The sequence below is a fragment of the Notamacropus eugenii genome, chromosome 7 (assembly GCF_028372415.1).
Source record: "Notamacropus eugenii isolate mMacEug1 chromosome 7, mMacEug1.pri_v2, whole genome shotgun sequence".
In the NCBI taxonomy this organism is placed as follows: Eukaryota; Metazoa; Chordata; class Mammalia; order Diprotodontia; family Macropodidae; genus Notamacropus; species Notamacropus eugenii.
The window spans coordinates 37,588,748-37,608,120 of record NC_092878.1 but is presented as its reverse complement, the minus strand read 5'-3'; the positions used below and the strand labels follow the sequence as shown (position 1 = coordinate 37,608,120).

The 19,373-nt window shown below is 39.7% G+C and overlaps 1 protein-coding gene across 1 annotated transcript in view; it reads right to left on the bottom strand.

Annotated features, from left to right (window-relative positions):
* Nucleotides 1-12,516: 12,516 nt before the first annotated feature.
* LGMN (legumain) overlaps nucleotides 12,517-19,373 on the bottom strand; it is a 30,599-nt gene continuing 23,742 nt past the window's right edge. The window contains exons 11-14 of the mRNA XM_072623258.1: nucleotides 16,398-16,598; nucleotides 15,036-15,206; nucleotides 14,486-14,553; nucleotides 12,517-13,122 (exon numbers count right to left, since the gene is read on the bottom strand). Of these exons, the coding sequence (XP_072479359.1) occupies nucleotides 13,080-13,122; nucleotides 14,486-14,553; nucleotides 15,036-15,206; nucleotides 16,398-16,598 (483 nt within the window). The 3' untranslated portion in view covers nucleotides 12,517-13,079. The remainder of the gene's footprint in view (nucleotides 13,123-14,485; nucleotides 14,554-15,035; nucleotides 15,207-16,397; nucleotides 16,599-19,373) is intronic.

The window sequence follows — 19,373 nt, the reverse complement described above, 5'->3', positions numbered from 1 at the left end:
AAAAAACAAAATCAAAGTCAAAAACTTCTCACCTGTATCTGAACCCAAAAGACTTGACCTTGAATCTAGACTTAAGCCCTTAATAGCTTTGTGACCCCAGGAGAATTGATTCTTCTTTCAGCCTCAGTTTCTCCATGTGCAAAATGAGTGTGGTAGGGGGAATATCAAATACACGGTGAATGAAAAATAAAGCATTTCTTAAGTGTTTCGTGTGTGTTAGGTACTATGCTAAGAAGAGACTACTACTTGGTCTGAAATTGCCACCATTAATAACTCTCCATTGAGTTTGACCATAAGGTAGTAGCTCCAGAAAAGCCCTGATAAAATGCAGATATTATCCAATAGGAACAAGTCAGCTGTCAGGATCCTAACTCCTCCTTACTCTCACCTCTCTACCCACCCCTATTAGCACATGGGTCTAGAAAAGTTCACCAAAATGGCAGTGGGTTATATGGAGGACAAAAAGTGAACAGAAGGAGAAATGAGGGCTCAGCTTCCCTTGGTCAGAAAGGGTAGCCAATACCCCACGGAAGGAGGGGAAAATGACACTCCCCATCTTACTTATAGGTAACGATAATTCATTATTCTATTGATAATTAAGTACCCAAAGTTCCATCCTCACAATGACTCTCTGAGCTAAGTAAAATAAGTATTATTATGCCAGTTGTTCAAAGCAATACACTGAGGCCGAAGGTGTCTTGTTCATAGCCAATAATCAAACTTAAGTCTTATGACACCAAGACTAATAATGTGTTCTCTTGTACAATGTGCTATCTTTCATAGTGAGCACTTAATAAATATTAAATAATTAATCTCCTCCAGGTAGGTCTGATGATATGTGACTAAACTGCGATGAAGCTATATTGTATATTAAAGCAGAGGTCCTGAAACAAATTGGCTCAGAAGTTTCAGTTCCTTCTGATGGGATATAACATAAGTCATTCAGGAATTTCTGCTCAGATGACCTTTAAACTGACTCAATCCTGACTCAGTACTGAAACAATCTCTGGGAGCAAGAGAGATTCTTGTGAAACACTCAACTCTCGAGGTCACTCAGGACGACTGAAAAGTTGTGCAAAGGGCAGGTTTCTTGAGAAGCGTGTCAGGATTATTCATGCTCCCTCAGCTGTTGCATAGGTGGGGCATGGAGTGAGAGGTTTAAATTGGGGGTGAAATTTTCAGTAAGATTCTCAGCAGACTTGGACAGGTAGAAAGAAGGTGGTGACAAGCAACCTCTCAATTCACGTTATTAGTGTCTCTTCACTGGTCAGGAGCACCTTGAGAATTACTGAGGATTCTGCCCATGTTCCCAAATGCTATCCCATCCCACTCGTCCTCCTCATTCAATTCTGAGCCAAGAAGTAAGGCCTTTTAGCTCCCACCACCACTACTACCCACTATCATCTCCTTGATGACTCAAAATGCCCCTCGGAAGTTAGTTCAAATGTTGGCCCTTCATCTGCCATTGGCCCTCATGGCATGTTATTTCCCAGGGGCTGGGAGAAGGCAGGGGGAGAGAATTTGGTTCAGCAGCTTGATAGGAAAATGGTGATCATAGATCACTAGATAGTAGATTTAAAGCTGAAAGCACTTTAGGGCTCATCCTATTTGACCCTGTCATTTTACAGATGAATTAACTGAGATTGAAAAAGGTTTTATAAATGTCCTGAAGTTACACAAATAGCAGAAATTCTGGTAGAGAAAGGATTTGAAACTCTGGGTGCAACTTGGGTATTCTCTCCACTAGAGTATATTGCCTTCTCCATGTGGTGTCAACAACTTCACTTCCTCAGCAGGCTTGTGTTAGATAAGGCAGCACCATCTGAGATGACCTTCCTTTTACACTGTATGTATCTTGTAAGTCCATAATGGTATATAGGTTGTTTCCTCCATGAGAATATGAAGGGAGGGCCCTTGCTTTCATCTTTCTGTATATCTCCAGCACTTAGCACAGTGCCTGGCACATAGAAGGCACTTCATAAATGCTTATTGAGGAGGAAGATGACCATCCAGCTAAAAAGGAGAACTAGGCTGAGAGGAGTAGCTGCTGTACTACTCAGCAGATTTATAGGCCACTCCCAGCTATCTATAATAGTGGAGGCCAACAGTGATATGAGTAATGGAAAATAAACACATAACCCACACATAAACACTGACTTTGGAGTCATAAGATCTGGCTTGGGCATGAATCCTGGCTTTGCCTGGGTTGGGAAAGTCCTTTCCAGGAAACCTTGGTTTCTTCTCAGTAAAATCTGAGGTTGGGCTAGATAATGTTGAGGGCTCCTTCTGAATCTCAACAACGTTATGTCTTCAGGGAGGGATGTTTTAAGAGTTCAGTAAAGTAGAAGAAGAAAACAGACAGAAGGAAGTGAGGCTGGAAGCAAAAAAGAACTGAGAAAGAACAGGTCATAGAAAACTGCAATTGGAACTGCAGTATGACCTGCTACCAGGGATACACCTTCCTCTCCAACTCCTATCCCAGTACAATCAATCCTGTTGCCCTACCTGGATTCATTCACTAACCTTATTCAAATCCTACCATGGGCAACCTTGATCTTTATAGCAAAAAGAGCACCAGATTTGAAATTAGAAAACTTTTATTCAAATTCTGTCTTAGCTTCTTATTACATGTATGACCTAAAAAAACTAATAACTACTCTCTGGGCTTAAATTCTTCATCCATAAGAGAAAACTGATCTTATGGCTGATCTATATCTTAATGGTTCAATGGTCCTTGATACATCTATTCATACAGAATTCATTATAAATCATCTATTACATGCAGAATATTATGATAAGTACTGAAGATAGTTTTATTATATAAATAATAAATTACTTGTATTAATAATTTGTTGTGTAATTATTTTATTATAAAATATATAAATATTTTATTATATAAACTTATTAACTTATTTAAATAAGACTCAGTTCTTGCCCTCATGCAACTTACGGTCTGGGTAAGACCCCCAATAAACCAGATAACTAAAATGCAAAATATTACATGGTTTTAGTGTATTAGAGGCCATGAGGCATGAAGGAGAAGGATATTACCAATAGTAAATCAGGGAAGTCTTCCTGGATGAGGTGACATCCATGCAGTGCTTTAAGGACAAGGAGGAATTTAATAGGCAGAGGGGGATGGAGGGCATTCTAGGCCTAAGGAACTTCTGAGAAAAGAAGTGATCTTGAAGGATATTTTTAGAAGCCAGAGTTTGAATAGAAAGGAAATTGGTAAAGTGCTACAATATCTGTTTGAATGTAGTTTCTCCTAGTAGACTGTGAGCAGGGACTATTTTTAAACTGCTTTTTTTATATTTCCTGTCTCCTAGGACAGAGCCAAGCACATAGTAGGTGCTAATTGACTGACTTACTGACAATTTCATAAAGGATCCTGAATGACAAAAAAAAGGAGACAACTTCCCTTAGGAGACAAAAGGAATCTTCTTAAGATTTTTGAGTAAAAAAGTGCCATGACCAGATTTTTGCATGAGGTTTTTTTTTTCCTGAGAGCAGTACTAAGGATGGATTGGAAGGTAAAAATGGAAGGAGAGAGAGCTTTTGCAAAAGGAGGCTTTTTCAATAGTCCAGGTAGCATTAGAGATGCCTGTGCAGCTTTTGTTGACAGCCTTTTTGTAAGTAAGACCTATACTCACACAGCTGAATAACCAAAATCCAGCTGTAATCAATAGTGCCAACCTCCACAGCTGCACCAGTACCCACATCCTCTACACAAGCCAAGGACAACCCAAGGCTAATCACATAAATGGCCCTGCTTCATCAAGGGAATTGGTATTCAACCTTTGCGTGATAAAGACTGTTTTGTATGGAAAGAGCTGTGTGTGGACCTCTAGGTAATAATAGAGATAAATTCAGAATAACCACATAAAAATAATTTATTTCCAGATGATGTTTACAAAATGACTAAGATTTAAAGGTAGGTCTTCTATATACTCGGATATATTGGAGTTGTTGGCAGTAGAATTAGAAATCCTATATCTGCCCCTACTTTCAGTCAAAAACATTGATGAAGAAACACCAAAGAGTTGAGTCACTCAGATTTATTTATGGATACAATGGAGTTATGAAAGCAACTCAAGACTAGGTCACTACCATGGAAATTACAGAAGGGTAATCTGGAAAAGCCTGGATTGGAAACCAACATAGTTTATGAAGCAAATGGCAGATGGTGTTCAAAATTTAGCACCCAAATACCTAGGAATAGGTGACCTGGTGGCTAGAATTTATCAGAAGCTCAATGTTTCATTGACTGCAGACAATGGAAAGGGTGACACAGAGGGAGGAGAGAGAGGGAAGAAAGAAGTATTTATTTAGCATCTACTTAGTATAGCACTTTACATATATATTATCTCATTTCATCCTCACTACAACCCTAGGAAATAGATACTATTATGATCCCCATTATACAGTTGAGAAGCCTGAGGCAGAGGTTAAATAACTTGGCCAAGGTCACACTACTGTTAAGTATCTGAGGCTGGATTTAAACTCAGGTCTTCTTGACTCCAAGCCCAGTGCTCTACCCACTATGCCACTCTTTCTCACTGCCCTTTCCCCCCAACCCCCAACCCTCATTCAAACATTGGCCAAGTCCTATCTTTTCTACTTTTATAACATCTGTCCTCTTCCAGTGCTACCACCCTGCTGTAGGCCCTCATCAGCTCATGGATGGGCTATTGCAATAGCCTGAGGGCTAGTCTCCACTCCAGTCTATTCAGTCAGACTCACCTTCCTAAAGAGCGAGTCTGACCATGTCCCTCCCTCCTCCCACACACAATCAACTGCAGTAGTTTCCCATTACCTCCAAGATCAAATATAAAAATCTCTATATAGAGAGAATATAAAAATCCCTTCCTGTCTTTCCAGTCTTATATTGAGATCCCGTGATGCTGACTTCCATGCTGTTGCTCAAACAAGGTTATCTCTCTCAATGACAGGGGTTTTCGCTGGCTGTCCTCTATGCCTGGAACCTCTGCCTCCAGGCTTTCCTAGTTCCCTTCAGGTTTCAGTCATATCTTCTGTGAGAAGTCCCCTTTAATATACATGCTTACACTCTCAGATGATCTCCAACTAATCCTCTATACATACTGTTTGTATAAAGCTGTTTATTTATTGCATTAGCCTGCTGGTTGGTCTCCCTTCCTCAGACCTCCCATTCCAATCTATCCTCCACTAAGTTGCCAAAGTGATTTTTAAAAAATCATCTTATGATTTAATTTGTATTTTTCTAAGGCACCATTTTCCCTCTAGGCTCTTTGTTAAAGTTGCCAAAGTTATTTTAAAAGTGCAGGTTTAAACATGGTGTGGGAAAACAGGAAGTAAGTTTTATTTCCACACTTTGATGGGGGTTGTGACTTAGCCTGGACAGGTTAGAGGTCAGAAACTAATGCGCAGGCCCAAGGAGCTGTGTGAGGAAGGGCCCATCAGAGAGGAGAACGTGAAGTCACATGGCCAGGGGGCAGTATCCCAGGAAATCCAAAGTTCAGGATTCTATAAGGGTCCTGCCTCAATCTGACCTGGTCATAATCCTTCCGGTGGCCATGCTGGAAGCTACCTGTTCCTTCAGGATACTTCCCTACTCTGAACTCCATTTCTCTTGATGCCTTCTTCTGCATGTCAAGTTTGTCTCTAACAATGGTCTCTCTAATAAATTTCAGTGGTTAAGACACCGACCACAGCATCTCCCCACTCAATAAACCCTGTTACCTCCAAGATCAATATAAAATGCTGTTTGGTACTGTTGACCTGAAAACTTTGTTAAGAAAAGGCAACATGGCTAAATGCATACATTTTATGATTTAATTAATTAATTGATCAATTCCCCATAAAGAAAACAGTTACATAGCGCTATGGAGTCAGAGGTGACTCTGACTATCTGGTACAGAAATCATCTGTCTTAAGTACATTTTGCCATGAGAAAGAAACTCTCCTAATTAAGCAAATCATAAATTCAGTAAGACAGGACAATTAACAAAGCAATGTTAGTCAGGCCTTGAGATTCCAAGCTGGGTAAGCATATGTCTCGGTGATAAGGAAAGAAACCCCACCACTAGTAAGTGGCAGGCTTCCTCCCTTAAACAGATAACTGACATAGGAAAGGGTAAACAATGTTCAATAGAAATTATGATCTAAGATGTCTATATTTTCTTTATCATTAATATGCCATAACATAGTATATGTCTATAGATCAAAGGAAAGTCCCATTATTCATAACATAGTATGTGTCTATAGATAAGAAGATTCATCAAAGGAAAGTCTCATTATTCATCAAAGGAAAGTCTTATTATTCAAGATATAGTGTCTTAGGTTAAAGGTCTCCTTAAGGAGTGTAGAGTCGGCCTTGGCTGGCTTTTGCTGACATAGGAAGAGGCACTCTCTGAGTTTACTTCAGAGAGAACAAAGAGATTATTCCAAAATTTTATATTAAACATTGTCAGTACTTAGAGAGCCCTTTACAAACTTTTTACCTCTCCAATCTTCTTATTCCTCTCCACATACACCAAAATCAAGCAGTACTGGTCTACTTTTTGGTCCTTCGGTTGAGGTTTGAGGTGCTGGGAACCTCAAAATACTGACATGCCTTGAATGAATATGACACAAGCCTTCTTAAAGCCAAAGAAAAACAAAGTTTATTAAATATTCCCCATACTGGGCTGACTCTTAAGGAGCCTAAGCATTTGTAACACTTGTGTTCACAAGCAGGCTAGATAGAATCTCAGCTAGACAGAGTCTGAGCTAGATTGAATCTGAGTGCCTTCATGGAGACGAGATGGAATTTAAATACAGAAATGACTGTAGGAGGGATCTGGGGGTGGTGTGGTAGTCTAGGGTGATGGGAAGAGGGGTTTAGAGAGGGTCTTGAGGAGAAGTCCCAGGAGCACCTCAATAGAACTGGTCAAGGATTGGAAACAGCTGGAGGCAATCAGAAGATAGACAATGGAGGGTTTGGGTGGGAAGCAGGTGGGGCAATCCAGAGGTAATAAACAATGGAAGGCCAGGCTATGCCAAGGGCAACAGATTTGAATATGAAAGGCCAGATTAAATGGGAAGATTCAGGAGGACCAGGCTACAAATTTGAGTATAAAAGGGCAGTTTAAGTGGGGAGATTCAAGGGGAGTTGAGGGGAGGTTCCCAGAGTCTGAACCCTATCACTTCCAAATGATGCCCCGTCCTCCAGTTGAAGCGAGAAATGGGAGAACTGGTTCAAAATGTGAATGAATTCACTTAGACCTTCTCAGTAGCCATTGGGAGCTTTAATGATGCAAAAGCAGCAGGCCTGAGATTTAGCAAGGAGCTAAACAAAGAAAAAGGAATATAGGGAAAAAAAACCAGACTTATATAGGATGATTTTAGGGTTTCCTTGTGGGGATTGGAGATCTAGGATAAGTCTTGCAAGATAAAGACACTAGATCTAGAGACACAAGATGAGGGAGATAAGGAAATTTCATTTCCCAGGATGAGGGGTGGGGATAAGAAATTTTATGTTCCCTCCAGAATAAGGGGAAGTTTGGTGGTAAGTGGAGACTTTAGGGCACCTTCAGGTTAGAAAATAAACCAGGAGCTTCACAAAGTTAAACCTTAATATTATTTTTAACTCTTAAGGTACTGTTTCTATCCACATCACTCCTACTCCCATGGCTCTTCATGCTGTTTTCCTCCGTGGAATGTTCTCTCTTATCTCCACCTACTGACTTCTAGATTTAGCTCAAATTCCACCTTCTGTAGACCTTTTCTGGTCCATCCCACTACTAATTCCTTGTCTCTGGAATTACTTTCCATTTTGACAGTATCTATCTAGTATAAACTTTTACACGTCTCCTACTCCTCCAACTCCTTGAAGAAAGGGACATTGTTTTTCCCTTTCTTTGTATTCTTGGCATTTAGCAGAGCCTGGCACATAGCAATTCGTTCAATAAATGTTTGTTTACTGAGATGCAAATGAAAACAACTGTAAGGTTCCTCTTTATATCCATGAAACTGCAAAAGGGACAAAAACAGAAGACAAAAGCAAAACTACTGGAGACATTAGGTACCCACGTAAGTGGTCCAACCATTCTGGAAAGGAATTTGGAATTGTAGCCCAACAGTCATTTAATTGGGCATACAACTTTGATCTAGAGATACCCCTACTACACATACCTCCACTGAGGGAAAACCACTTTCTCCTAAAACCAACCCACTTCACTTTCAGATAGCTCTAAAATTAGGAATAAATTGTTCATAACAAAGAAATTAAAAGAATCCACATGTAAAAAAAATTTGAACCATCTTTGTCCTATAGCAAAAAACTGGAAGCAAAGTGAGTCACCATCAACCTGAGTCACCATCATCTGAACAAATTATGGTATATTGATATAATGGAATATTATTGTGCTTTAAGAAATTATAAAAGGCTATTCATATGAAAAAATTCTCTAAATCACTATTGATTAGAGATGCAAATCAAAACTCGGAGGTATGACATCACACCTATCAGATTGGCTAACATGACAAAACAGGAAAATGATAAATGTTAATTGTAATAACGCTAATGCATTATTGGTGGAGTTGTGAACTGATTCAACCATTCTGGAGAGCAATTTGGAACTATGCCCAAAGGACTATAAAAATGTGCATACTCTTTGACCTAGCAAAACTGCTTCTAGGCCTGTATTCCAAAGAGATCATAAAAACGGGAAAAGGTACCACATGTACAAAAATATTTATAGCAGCACTCTTTGTGGTGGCCAAGAACTGGAAATCAAGGGATTTCCCATCAATCAGGGAATGGTTGAACAAGTTGTGGCATCTGAATGGAATGAAATGATGAATGTGAGAACTTCAGAGAGGCCTGGAAGGACTTATATAAACTGCTGATTGAAATGAGCAGAACCAGAACATTGTACACAGTAACAGCCACAGTGTGTGAGAGCTGTTTGTGATAGGCTTAGCCCTTCACAGCAACACAAGGACCTAAAACATTCACAAAGGACTCTTGAGGCAAAATGCCATCCACCTCCAGAGAAAGAACTATGGTGTCAGAATGCAGAGCAAAGCAAACTATTTTCTTTTTTTCTTTCCCATGGTTTCTTCCATTCATTATAATTCTTTTATGCAACATGATTATGTGAAAATGTGTTTAATAAGAATGCATGTGTAGAGCCCATATCAGACTGCATGTCCACATCAGATTAGGGAGGAAGGGAAGAGGGCTGGGGAGAAAATTTAAAACTTATGGAAGTGAATGTTGAAAACTAAAAATTATTTTAAATAAATTGGAAACTGAAAAAAAATTATAAGAGGGATGGCTTCAGAGAAAACGTTAAGAACTAATGCAGTCAAGTCTGCAGAACCAGGAGAAAAATGTGTATGACTACAACCTCGTGAACAAAAAAACTACAATTCCCAGGGCCAGATGAAGCAGGTGTTTCATTTTCCAATTCAAGTTGCAGAATGAGACATTTTAGGTAACACTGTTAAGACTTATGAAAGGCATGCCCAATGAGGACCTCAGAAGACTGATGAATTGTTTCCCATCTTTTGGCAGAGCAGTGATGAATTAGAGGTGCAGAATGAGACACTTTCAGAGAGGATATGTGGATTTGAGAACTACATTTCTTACGAGAGGGCTTTTAATTTTTTTGGTGGTTGGAGAGAAGTGGGAAAGAGAAGTTGTGATATTAATATGAAAAAAATGCCAATCATTTTAAAAATGCAGAAAAGTACTTTAGAAGGGGACACAAAACAAAGTAGTGATACAACCAAGTCTGAAATACCAAAATCAGAAAACAAAATCCAAACCTCAAAAAACCCCAAACCAAACTCTTCTGTATTCACTGTTTCACATGCCATCTGATTTTATCTTTGTTATGAAATGTTTCATGTCTAGATCATAATTTTTTTAAAAATTACTTGCCTGAAGCCATAGGGTAAAGGTCAGATAGGCAGTATGTTATCAGAGTAGGAAGCCACTTACAATACAGGAAGGGTTGATAATGCGCCCTTAACTAGCACAACCAACCATATTTAATATCTACCTTAGGTTTTAGCAAAATTTGTCAGATACATTTTACTATCAATGTACAAACATTCTGTTTAAGTCTACAAAGACTCTTTCCAATTTCCCTGTTGCAGTTTTCTAACCTAGTAATCTCAAGCCACATTAACACACTGCCTGGCACATAGTAAGCACTTGAAAAATAATTTTTAAAAATTCATTCATTTCTAGTTAAGAGCAGGGATTGTTTCATTTTCTGGTGGGCTTTTTTTGGGTCTCACTGCCTAGCAAAGGCACAGCAGGCAGTTCCTTAATTCTCAATTAATTTGTGCAAATGTTTGTTTCAGACTTAGCTACTTGAAATCGTCTTCCTAGAGCAGTATGAATTCTCCTCACCCTGACACCATGCAACGTAGGGTTGTCATTTTTTAAAAATACTTTTAGTTTTCAGCATTCATTTCCACAGAATTTTGAGTTCCAAATCTTCTCCCCATCTCTCCCTTTCTCCCACCCCATAAACGCTTTGCATTCTGATTACCTTTTCCCTCAATATGCTCTCCCTTCTATCACACCCTGCCCTTCACTTATCCTCATCTTCTCTCTTTTATTGTAGGGTGAGATACATTTCTATACCCCATTACCTGTATTTATTTCCCAGTTGCATACAAGAACAATTCTCAACATTTGCTCCTAAACTTTGAGTTTCAACTTCTCTCCCTACCTCCCTCCCCACCCATACCCACTGAGAAAGCAAGCAATACAATATAGGCTATACATGTGTAGCTTTGCAAATGACTTTCTTAAGTCATGTTGTGAAATACTAACTATATTTCCCTCCATCCTATCCTGCCCCCATTTATTCTATTATCTCTTTTGATCTTCTCCCTCCCCAAAAGTGTTTGTTTCTAATTACCCCCCTCCTCCCATTTGCCCTCCTTGCTATCATGGCCCCCACTCCACTTATCCCCTTCTCCCCTACTTTCCTGTAGTGTAAGATAGATTTTCATACCAAACTGAGTGTGCGTTATTCCCTCCTTAAGCCAAATGTGATGAGTAAGCTTCACTTTTTCCCTCTCACCTCCCCCCTTTCTCCTCCATTGAAAAAGCTTTTTCTTGCCTCTTTCATGAGATAATTTGCCCCACTGCATTTTTCCCTTTCTCCTCCCAATATATTCCTCTCACCCCTTAATTTTTTTAGATATCATCTCTTCTTATTCAACTCACCCTGTGCTGTCTATATATATATATGTGTGTGTATATATATACATATATATATATGTATATGTGTGTGTGCATAATCCCTCTCACTACTCAAATACTGAGAAAAATCTCAAGAATGACAAATATTATCTTTCCATGTAGGAATGCAAACAGTTCAACTTTAGGAAGTCCTTTATGATTTCTCTTTCCTGTTTACCTTTTCAAGCTTCACTTGATTCTTGTGTTTGAAAATCAAAGCTGCTGCTGGGGATTCCGCCCGAGGCCTATTCTGGGTCCTGTCCCTGCCATACTGTGTTGCGTGGCCCAGGCTGGGCTGCACTTCGCTAGGCTCTATACCCTGCACAGTAGACCTTTCATGTTGGCCTTCCAGGCTACTTTGGGCTGGAAATCTCTTTCACTCTGTCATTTCGTGGCTTTCGCTGCTCTAGAATTTTAGTCAATTTTATGGGTATTTTATGGGCTGTGGGGGAAGAGCTAGAGTATGTGCATCTTTCTACTCTGCCATTTGGTTCCACCCCACCATCTACCCTTTTTTGCAGTGACACAGGGGAACAGTAATTTCCAACCAAGGACACCGCTGGGCAGGCTAAGGTAGTCCAGAGCAATTAATACAGTTGTGTCCAACTCTGTGACCCCATTTTGAGATTCTTAGCAAAGATACCGGAGTGGTTCCTTCTCCAGCTCATTTTACAGATGAGGAAACTGAGGCAAACAGGATGAAGTGATTTGTCTAGGGTCATGTAGCTATTAAGTAACTGAGGCCAGAGCCGACTGCAGGAAGATGAGCCTTCCTGACCCCAGGCCTGGCACTCTATATCAACTCCACTACCTAGATGCCCTACTAAACTAAAACAGTAAGCACAGTCAAAAATCCAACTGGGTAAAGATATTGAATGTATCTACTCTATGCAAAATCCTTGGTTAGGCACTGAGAGAAAAAATGCATCAAAGTCCATGAACTCAAGAACCTTCACACCTCCCAGAGAACTCACTAATTATGAGACAAGGGAAAGATCCAAGCAAAGTGCTGAAAAGCCTCTTGGGAAGGAAAAATCCCTGCCAGGCAAGGGAGCACACCTCTAGAACTAATTGGAGCTTGAAGAAAGTGACTTCAGCCCATAAAGAAAGGGACTGATTTAAGTCCAGGGCAAAGACTAGCAAACAGGCTCCTAACCCAGCTTGACTAGAACACAGAATATATGGAAAGCAATGGTAGGAAGAGATGGAAAGCAGAATTAGAGGATTAAAGAGTGCCTGTTCACAACGGGAGGATGGGTCTAAAGGGGAAAGTATAAAAAAAGAAATAACAAATTGAAAATCTTTATTTTTAGGCACTGAACTCATCATATACATACTCTGCATACACACATTCATTTTGGAGAAACATGATCCCAAGTTTTCTGAAAAATAACTTTCTAGTCCATGTTTGTAATTTGCTAAGTACAAGTCTTTATTGCTTGAACTTCAGCAATAAAGTGTCACCACACATGTCAAGCATACTGAGGTTACTATAAAGGGAACCAGTGAACTTCTCTCTTTGTTAAACTACTGGTTTCCAAACTGGAAAGTTTTACATGTAAAGATCAGAAATATTTCAATCAATGCAATGCTTTGGCCATTCAAATAGATACCATTTTCAGCAATAACTCAGTTCTGTAAGAGTGAGGGAAAAGAGGGAAGTGAGCAACAGAAGCTTTGGGAAGCTTCCTGGAAAAATGTCCCACGTGCACACCTTCTGAATGGTTTAGCAGCATTTACAGGAGTACAGAAACATGTCAGCCTCTCTTCTGCTACAAAACTGTAGCTGCAGTCTTCCATCAGTATAAGTTTCACATTTGTTCTTGGAAATCACTGGGAAGGTAGACTTTTAGTAGTAGCCCAAGCATACTTTGACCATGGCCAGCTTTATCCTATAAGAGACAGGAATATAAATTACATACACCACATCAACTTCCTTATACCACATTCTAAGGAGAGATGGAAATACACAGAATGGCCTTTATAGAACATAAACTTAAGTAATCTACAGTAAAGAACTGCTGACCAAGAGATCCAAGTCCTACATTTGTCTATGTCACTGATTTGTCACGTGCCCAAATGAATCATTCAAACCTCCCTGCATTTCAGTTTTCTTCGCTACAAAAAAAATCCAAAATTGTTTTGCTCTAGATGTTTCATCCACTAACATATAAGGTCAGATAATCTTTAAGAGTTGCTGTGGTACTGCTGGTGGAGTTGTGAACTGACCCAACCATTCTGGAGAGCAATGAACTATGCCCAAAGGGCTATTAAACTGTGCATGCCTCTTGACCCAGCAATAACACTACTAGGTCCAAACTAAAAGGAAAAGGGTCTACATGAACAAAAATATTTATAAACTCTTTCTGTGATGGCAAACAATTGGAATTTGAGGGGATGCCCATCAATTAGGGAATGGCTAAAAAAGCTGTGGTGTGTGACTGTAATGCAACACTATTATGCTAAGAAATGACAAGCAAGATGTTTTCAGAAAAACCTGGACTTAAATGAACTGATGCAAAGCAAAATGAGCAGAACTAGGAAAACATTGCCATAGTAACAGCAATATTGGATAATGAACTGTGAATGACTTAGCTGACAGCAACACAATGCTCCAAGGCAATTCTGAAGGATTTGTGATGAAAAATGTTATCTTCGCCAGAGAAAGAACTGATGAAGTCTGAATGCAAACTGTAGTATACCTTTTTTATCACCTTATTATTTGGGTTTTTTCCTGTTTCCTTTTGTAACACGGCTAACGTAGAAATGTTTTACATAACTGCACATATATAATCTATATAAAATTGCTTGTCTTCTCAAGGAGAGAGGTAAGAAGAGAATTTGGAACTCAAAATTTTAAAAATGAATGCCAGAAGTCTTTTGTTTACATGTAATTGAGAAAGAGCTGATGTTCCAAAAATAATTCAAACAAATTGATTCTGATAAGTAACCTCTCAAGTAGGCTGATTCATAAAAGAACAGCAGCAAGCATAGTTACTCCATCACAAGGCCTGTGATCAAAGCCTTTAAGTGCACACAGCAGAAGTTGCCAGAGCTTAAGCTCTGCTGGCATAACCTTCATGAACCAAGGATTACTTCATGAACAAAGCAGCAGCAAAGGTGGGCTGTGGTAGATGATTCAAATATATGGTATTTTAAAAAGAAAATCCTGTAAACTCTACTAGCTAACTTTAAGAAGTAAAGATTTCTCTCTAGTAAGTAGGAATATTAATTCTCCAAATACTGTATATTTACCTGTCAAGTGGATAAGCTCCTTCGCAAAGATTGACAAACACATATAACTGTCGGAGAGCGTATTCATACTGGGAAAAAAAAAAAAATCAAGATTTTTTTCTTTTTAAAAAGCAAGATTCAGAGTATTTTAAATACAAAATATTTCTTAACGATATTATGAATCAATCATTTCACTATATAGCCACTTTATCTAAAGTGTTATTATGGACAGCAGCCTGGTACATCTCTCCCCTTCTCCTGCAAATGACGTCGGGCAAAAACACAAGACTGAATGGCAGTAGGGGTCAGAAAACAGCATCACTATCCCACAGTATATAGGTAGCATAGAAAAACAGCATTTTGGTGTCTATGAATTCAATTTCCAAGTTCCTTACAAAGCTCTCTTTTCCCCTTCAATATGCTCTTTTCCTCAAGTTAAAAAACAGAAATGCCCTTCAGAAAAACATTCCATATTTTCAGTAGGACGTATCTTCCACAATGGCACTTGCTGAACTGAACAATATGTTCCTAATTCGCTTTTGGGACCCATTCTATCTTAAATGTGACTTACCACGGACGAATGCCAATTAAAACAGTGCGTCTTGAAATGAGTCACTGCGGCCTCGTAGCAATCATGGGCTGTGAGCGTCCACCTCTCAGAGAGCATTCTCTCAGTCTGAACGCCGGATGCAGTCACTACTGACACAATTTGTTGCACAGTCTTCTGAATATGGGTTCTAGCCTGTGAAGAAATTAATTATCATTTGTAGGATACAGCCTCACTAACAGCCCTTTAAGGTAGACTGTTTCTGTCATTTATTTCCCACAGCATAACAAAAACATATAAATCCTAAATAATCTAAGTACAAACAGGTCTTGCTTTGAGAATTCCTGGAGTGTCATAAAGCAACTGGCTCTAAAGTGATGCACTAACAGTATATATAATAGTAACTTCTTCTCTTTGGACACAGACAGAAACTATCAAATGAAGTTGTTCAGGGAAGGGAGAAGTCTTCAGTATTGGACAATGTTTGAGCAGGAAACTTTGAGGTTATCTAGCTTTGCCTACAAAGTAAGGATGAGAAGTTACTTTTAAACAGGATAAGTCAGGTCATTTCATTTAAAAAAAAATACATCCAAACATACTTAATGGTAAAACCACACAAAAAACTCACAAGTATTTTTAAAAAACAACTAGGAAGGCATTTTGGCTCTTTCCCACTCATATGCATTATTTATCATGAGGGTACTGGTGCATTTGAATTAGTAGAACATCCTGGCTAAAAGCACAGCAAATCCCATCATCCAAGAGAGCTTAGGGTACAGGGCTGTCAGTTCTTGAGAAGACCAGATTTCTCCCAAAGGAATTTAATATGATTGTTAAAGACTCATCCAGTCACAGATGACAGTGAGAGAATGTCTTCTAGGCAAACTTAATGAGATGATCATACCAAAGTGCCCCTACAACTTGGCCACACTGGCCACACTGAAGGACTGTGGGGAAGCTTCTTGCTTCTTTACTGTACCTCTACTCACTCCTATCCCATGTTTAAGATCAATCTATTTACTAAAATTGAAGTGAACTACTTCCTCTCACTAACCTATTATTTAGCTTTTTTTTTTTTGGAGGGGAGGGGGGGCTACCTGACTTGCCCAAGGTCACACAGCTAGGAAGTGTGTCAGGTGTCTGAGGCCAAATTTGAAACTCAGGTCCTTCTGATTCCAGGGCTGATGCTCTACCCACTTCGCCACCTAGCTCACTAACCTAGTTTGATAAAAAAGGACCAATACCTCTCCTCATGATGAAACTGAAGAATGATGTTTTGAGTTCCTAACACAATCAGGTAAATTGAGCGGCAGAGGTATGCATTTACATTATGTTCTGCCCAGAGACATCTTAGAAAAAGTACCTGAAAAATGATCATGTACTTACTTGTAGATGTGCCTGCAACTTCTCAACAATTTTCATAGATTCATTTGCATCATTAGTGGCCTTTAACTTCCTTTTCAGGATTTCAATAGGGACATCAGGGCTTGGAGTGAGGTCGTAGTGTTTCACAGGTGGCAGAAAGATGGGCGAACTGGCTTGGTGTTTCTTTCCCTGAAACTGTATCACTTTCATGTGGGAGATCGTCTGCACAACAAGAAATGGAATTACTTTTTCTTGAAATAACAAGTTACGTTCCACCCTCTAGCCTGAACCTAGCCAGAGGCAGCTTTCCAATTCACCCTACATACACCCTATGTCTGGGAAACCAAGGTCACAGTCCTCAAAAAGGCCAACCATCCTTTAAATGGAGCTAGGTACAAACATCAATTTATTGCCTAAAATGTGTCAGTAATTTTAAGTTTTAAAAATGGCAAACCACTGAAGTTTCTTCCTGCCCATAGTTTGTTTCAAATAGTGAGAAAATAAAAAAGGAGAGAGAAGGGAAGCAGTTGCTCTTAATGAGGAAATGAAAGGGAGGCTATTGGTCCTGCTACAAAAGCCCAGTACGAACTATGAAATTATTTTCAAGAAATGGACCGGTCATCTAGCCACACTTACTATCCAGTCCTCAATGACCAATGACAGGAGTTTGCAAGCAAAACAGCTGCCCCATTTGTATCTTGCTGTTCAAATTAATGATCATAGCATGAAAACCTGGCTCACTAGCCAGATCTAAATAACTATGGTCATTATTAAATTATATAGTTTGTAACAGGCTGCGACCCAATAGGAGAGGTCGTATACTAATTCATATGCTATCAAGTACTGGTCATATTCCAGGAAAGGAAGCTAACTTTAAAAGGGAACTATAACCTAATTAAATAAACCCAACAGTTCACATCAAGTAAGAAACACTGAAAGGCAAAGGCAAAACAGAGGATCCAGCAAAGTCCGTGTTGGATGCCATTCCTACAGCTGCCTTTTGTTGGGTACTCATGTTGAGCTCTGGATGACTAGGGCTCCCTCCCACACCCGCTCCCAATCCAGGGACTTACATTCATACCTTTCACTCTGTCACTCAAAACTTAAATTTTCACGGTGGCCAAAGGTAAAATAATGAATACGTTATGTATGGGTGTATATGTATTTGTTACACTTTACTTTTTATAAACTGTTTTCATGTAACCTCAGGAAGTTGGTAGTATAAGTATGATTAACTCCATTTTAGAGATGAAAAAATGAGTCCCACTGAAGCAAAAGAACCTGCCTAGACACACAAAGGATCGTAGGGGGCTGGGGTTCTATTCCTAACCACTGCAACTGTGTGGCATAGACATGTGCTGCGTGAGTCAGGTTCTCCAGTGTGAAATGAGCAGGTGACTCCTGGGAGGGAGGACAGTGGGACTGCTTTACATATTTCTAGAACTTATTACATAATTCAAAATTATATGTAAGTACCTAAGAGAAAAGAAAACAAAATGTGAAGATGAGGGAGTGAGTATATGAATGGGGAAAGTGATTACTGATCAGCAAAAGCTTCCTAGGAAATAGCACTTAAGGGAATGGGCAAGAATTCCATGGGGAAGTGAGTGTGGGAGGAGAGGTGGGGGTAGGAGGGGGGTGGTGGAATGGAGCCAAGATGGCAGAGTAACAGCACGCACTTTCTAGAGCACTGCCCCCAAGCCCAGCCAAATACCTGTAAAAAATGGCTCTAAACAAATTCTGGAGCTGCAGAACCCACAGAATGATGGAGTAAAGCAAATCTCCAACCCAAGACACCCTGGAAGGTCACTGGGAAGTATCTATTGCGCCACACTGGGAGCAGAGTGCAGTCCAGTGTGGGCAGCACCAGTACAGATAGGACCTGAGCAGGCCTTGGGGAGACTGAATCTCTCTCACCTGTAGCTGTTTCCAGACTTCAGGGCTCAAAATGCTAAGGATAAGTTGGAAGATCAGTGGGAAAAGCCTGTGGGAGTAGTGTGGGAGTAGAGGGATCTGGCACCAGCTACAGGGCAGCAGAGGGCGAAGGGGGTGGAGGAACCCACAGCAGCCACAGCAGCAGCTTCAGTCACTGTTCCTGGAGTTTCAGGCCCACAGATTTCAGGGGAATTGAGCAGATGACAGTACAGCCCCCCCCAATCCCCACTGGAAGCAGAGATCCACCTTGACAAAAAGCTCAAAAGTCAAGTAAATGGCTGGGGAAATGAGCAAAAACCGGAAAAAGAATCAGACTATGGAATCTTACTTTAGTGACAAGGAAGACCAAAACACGCACACAGAAGACAACAAAGTCAAAGCTCCTCCATCTAAAGCCTCCGAGAAAAATATGAATTGATCTCAGGCCATGGAAAAGCTCAAAAAGGATTTTGAAAATCAAGTAAGAGAAGCAGAGCAAAAACTGGGAAGAGAAATGAGAGTGATGCATTAAAATCATGAAAAATGAGTCAACTGTTTGCTAAAGGAAGACTTCAAAAAATGCTAAAAAAACATAATACTATAAAACATAGACTAACCCAAATGACAAAAGAAATCCAAAAAGCCAATAAAGAGAAGAATGCCCTTAAAAGCAGAATCAGCCAGATAGAAAAGGAGGTCCAAAAACTCACTGAAGAAAATAATTCTTTAAAGATCAGAATGGAGCAGATGGAAGCTAATGACTTTATGAAAAATTAAGAAAACAAAACCAAGAATGAAAAAATGGAAGACAATGTGAAATATCTCATTGGAAAAGCAACTGACCTGGAAAACAGATCCAGGAGAGACAATTTAAAGATTATGGGACTACCTGAAAGCCATGATCAAAAAAAAGAGCCCAGACATCATCTTTCATGAAATTATCAAGGAAAACTGCCCTGATATTCTAGAACCAGGGGGCAAAATAAATATTGAAAGAATCCACCGAGCCCCTCCCGAAAGAGATACAAAAAGAGAAACTCCTAGGAACATTGTGGCCAAATTCCAGAGGTCCCTGGTCAAGGA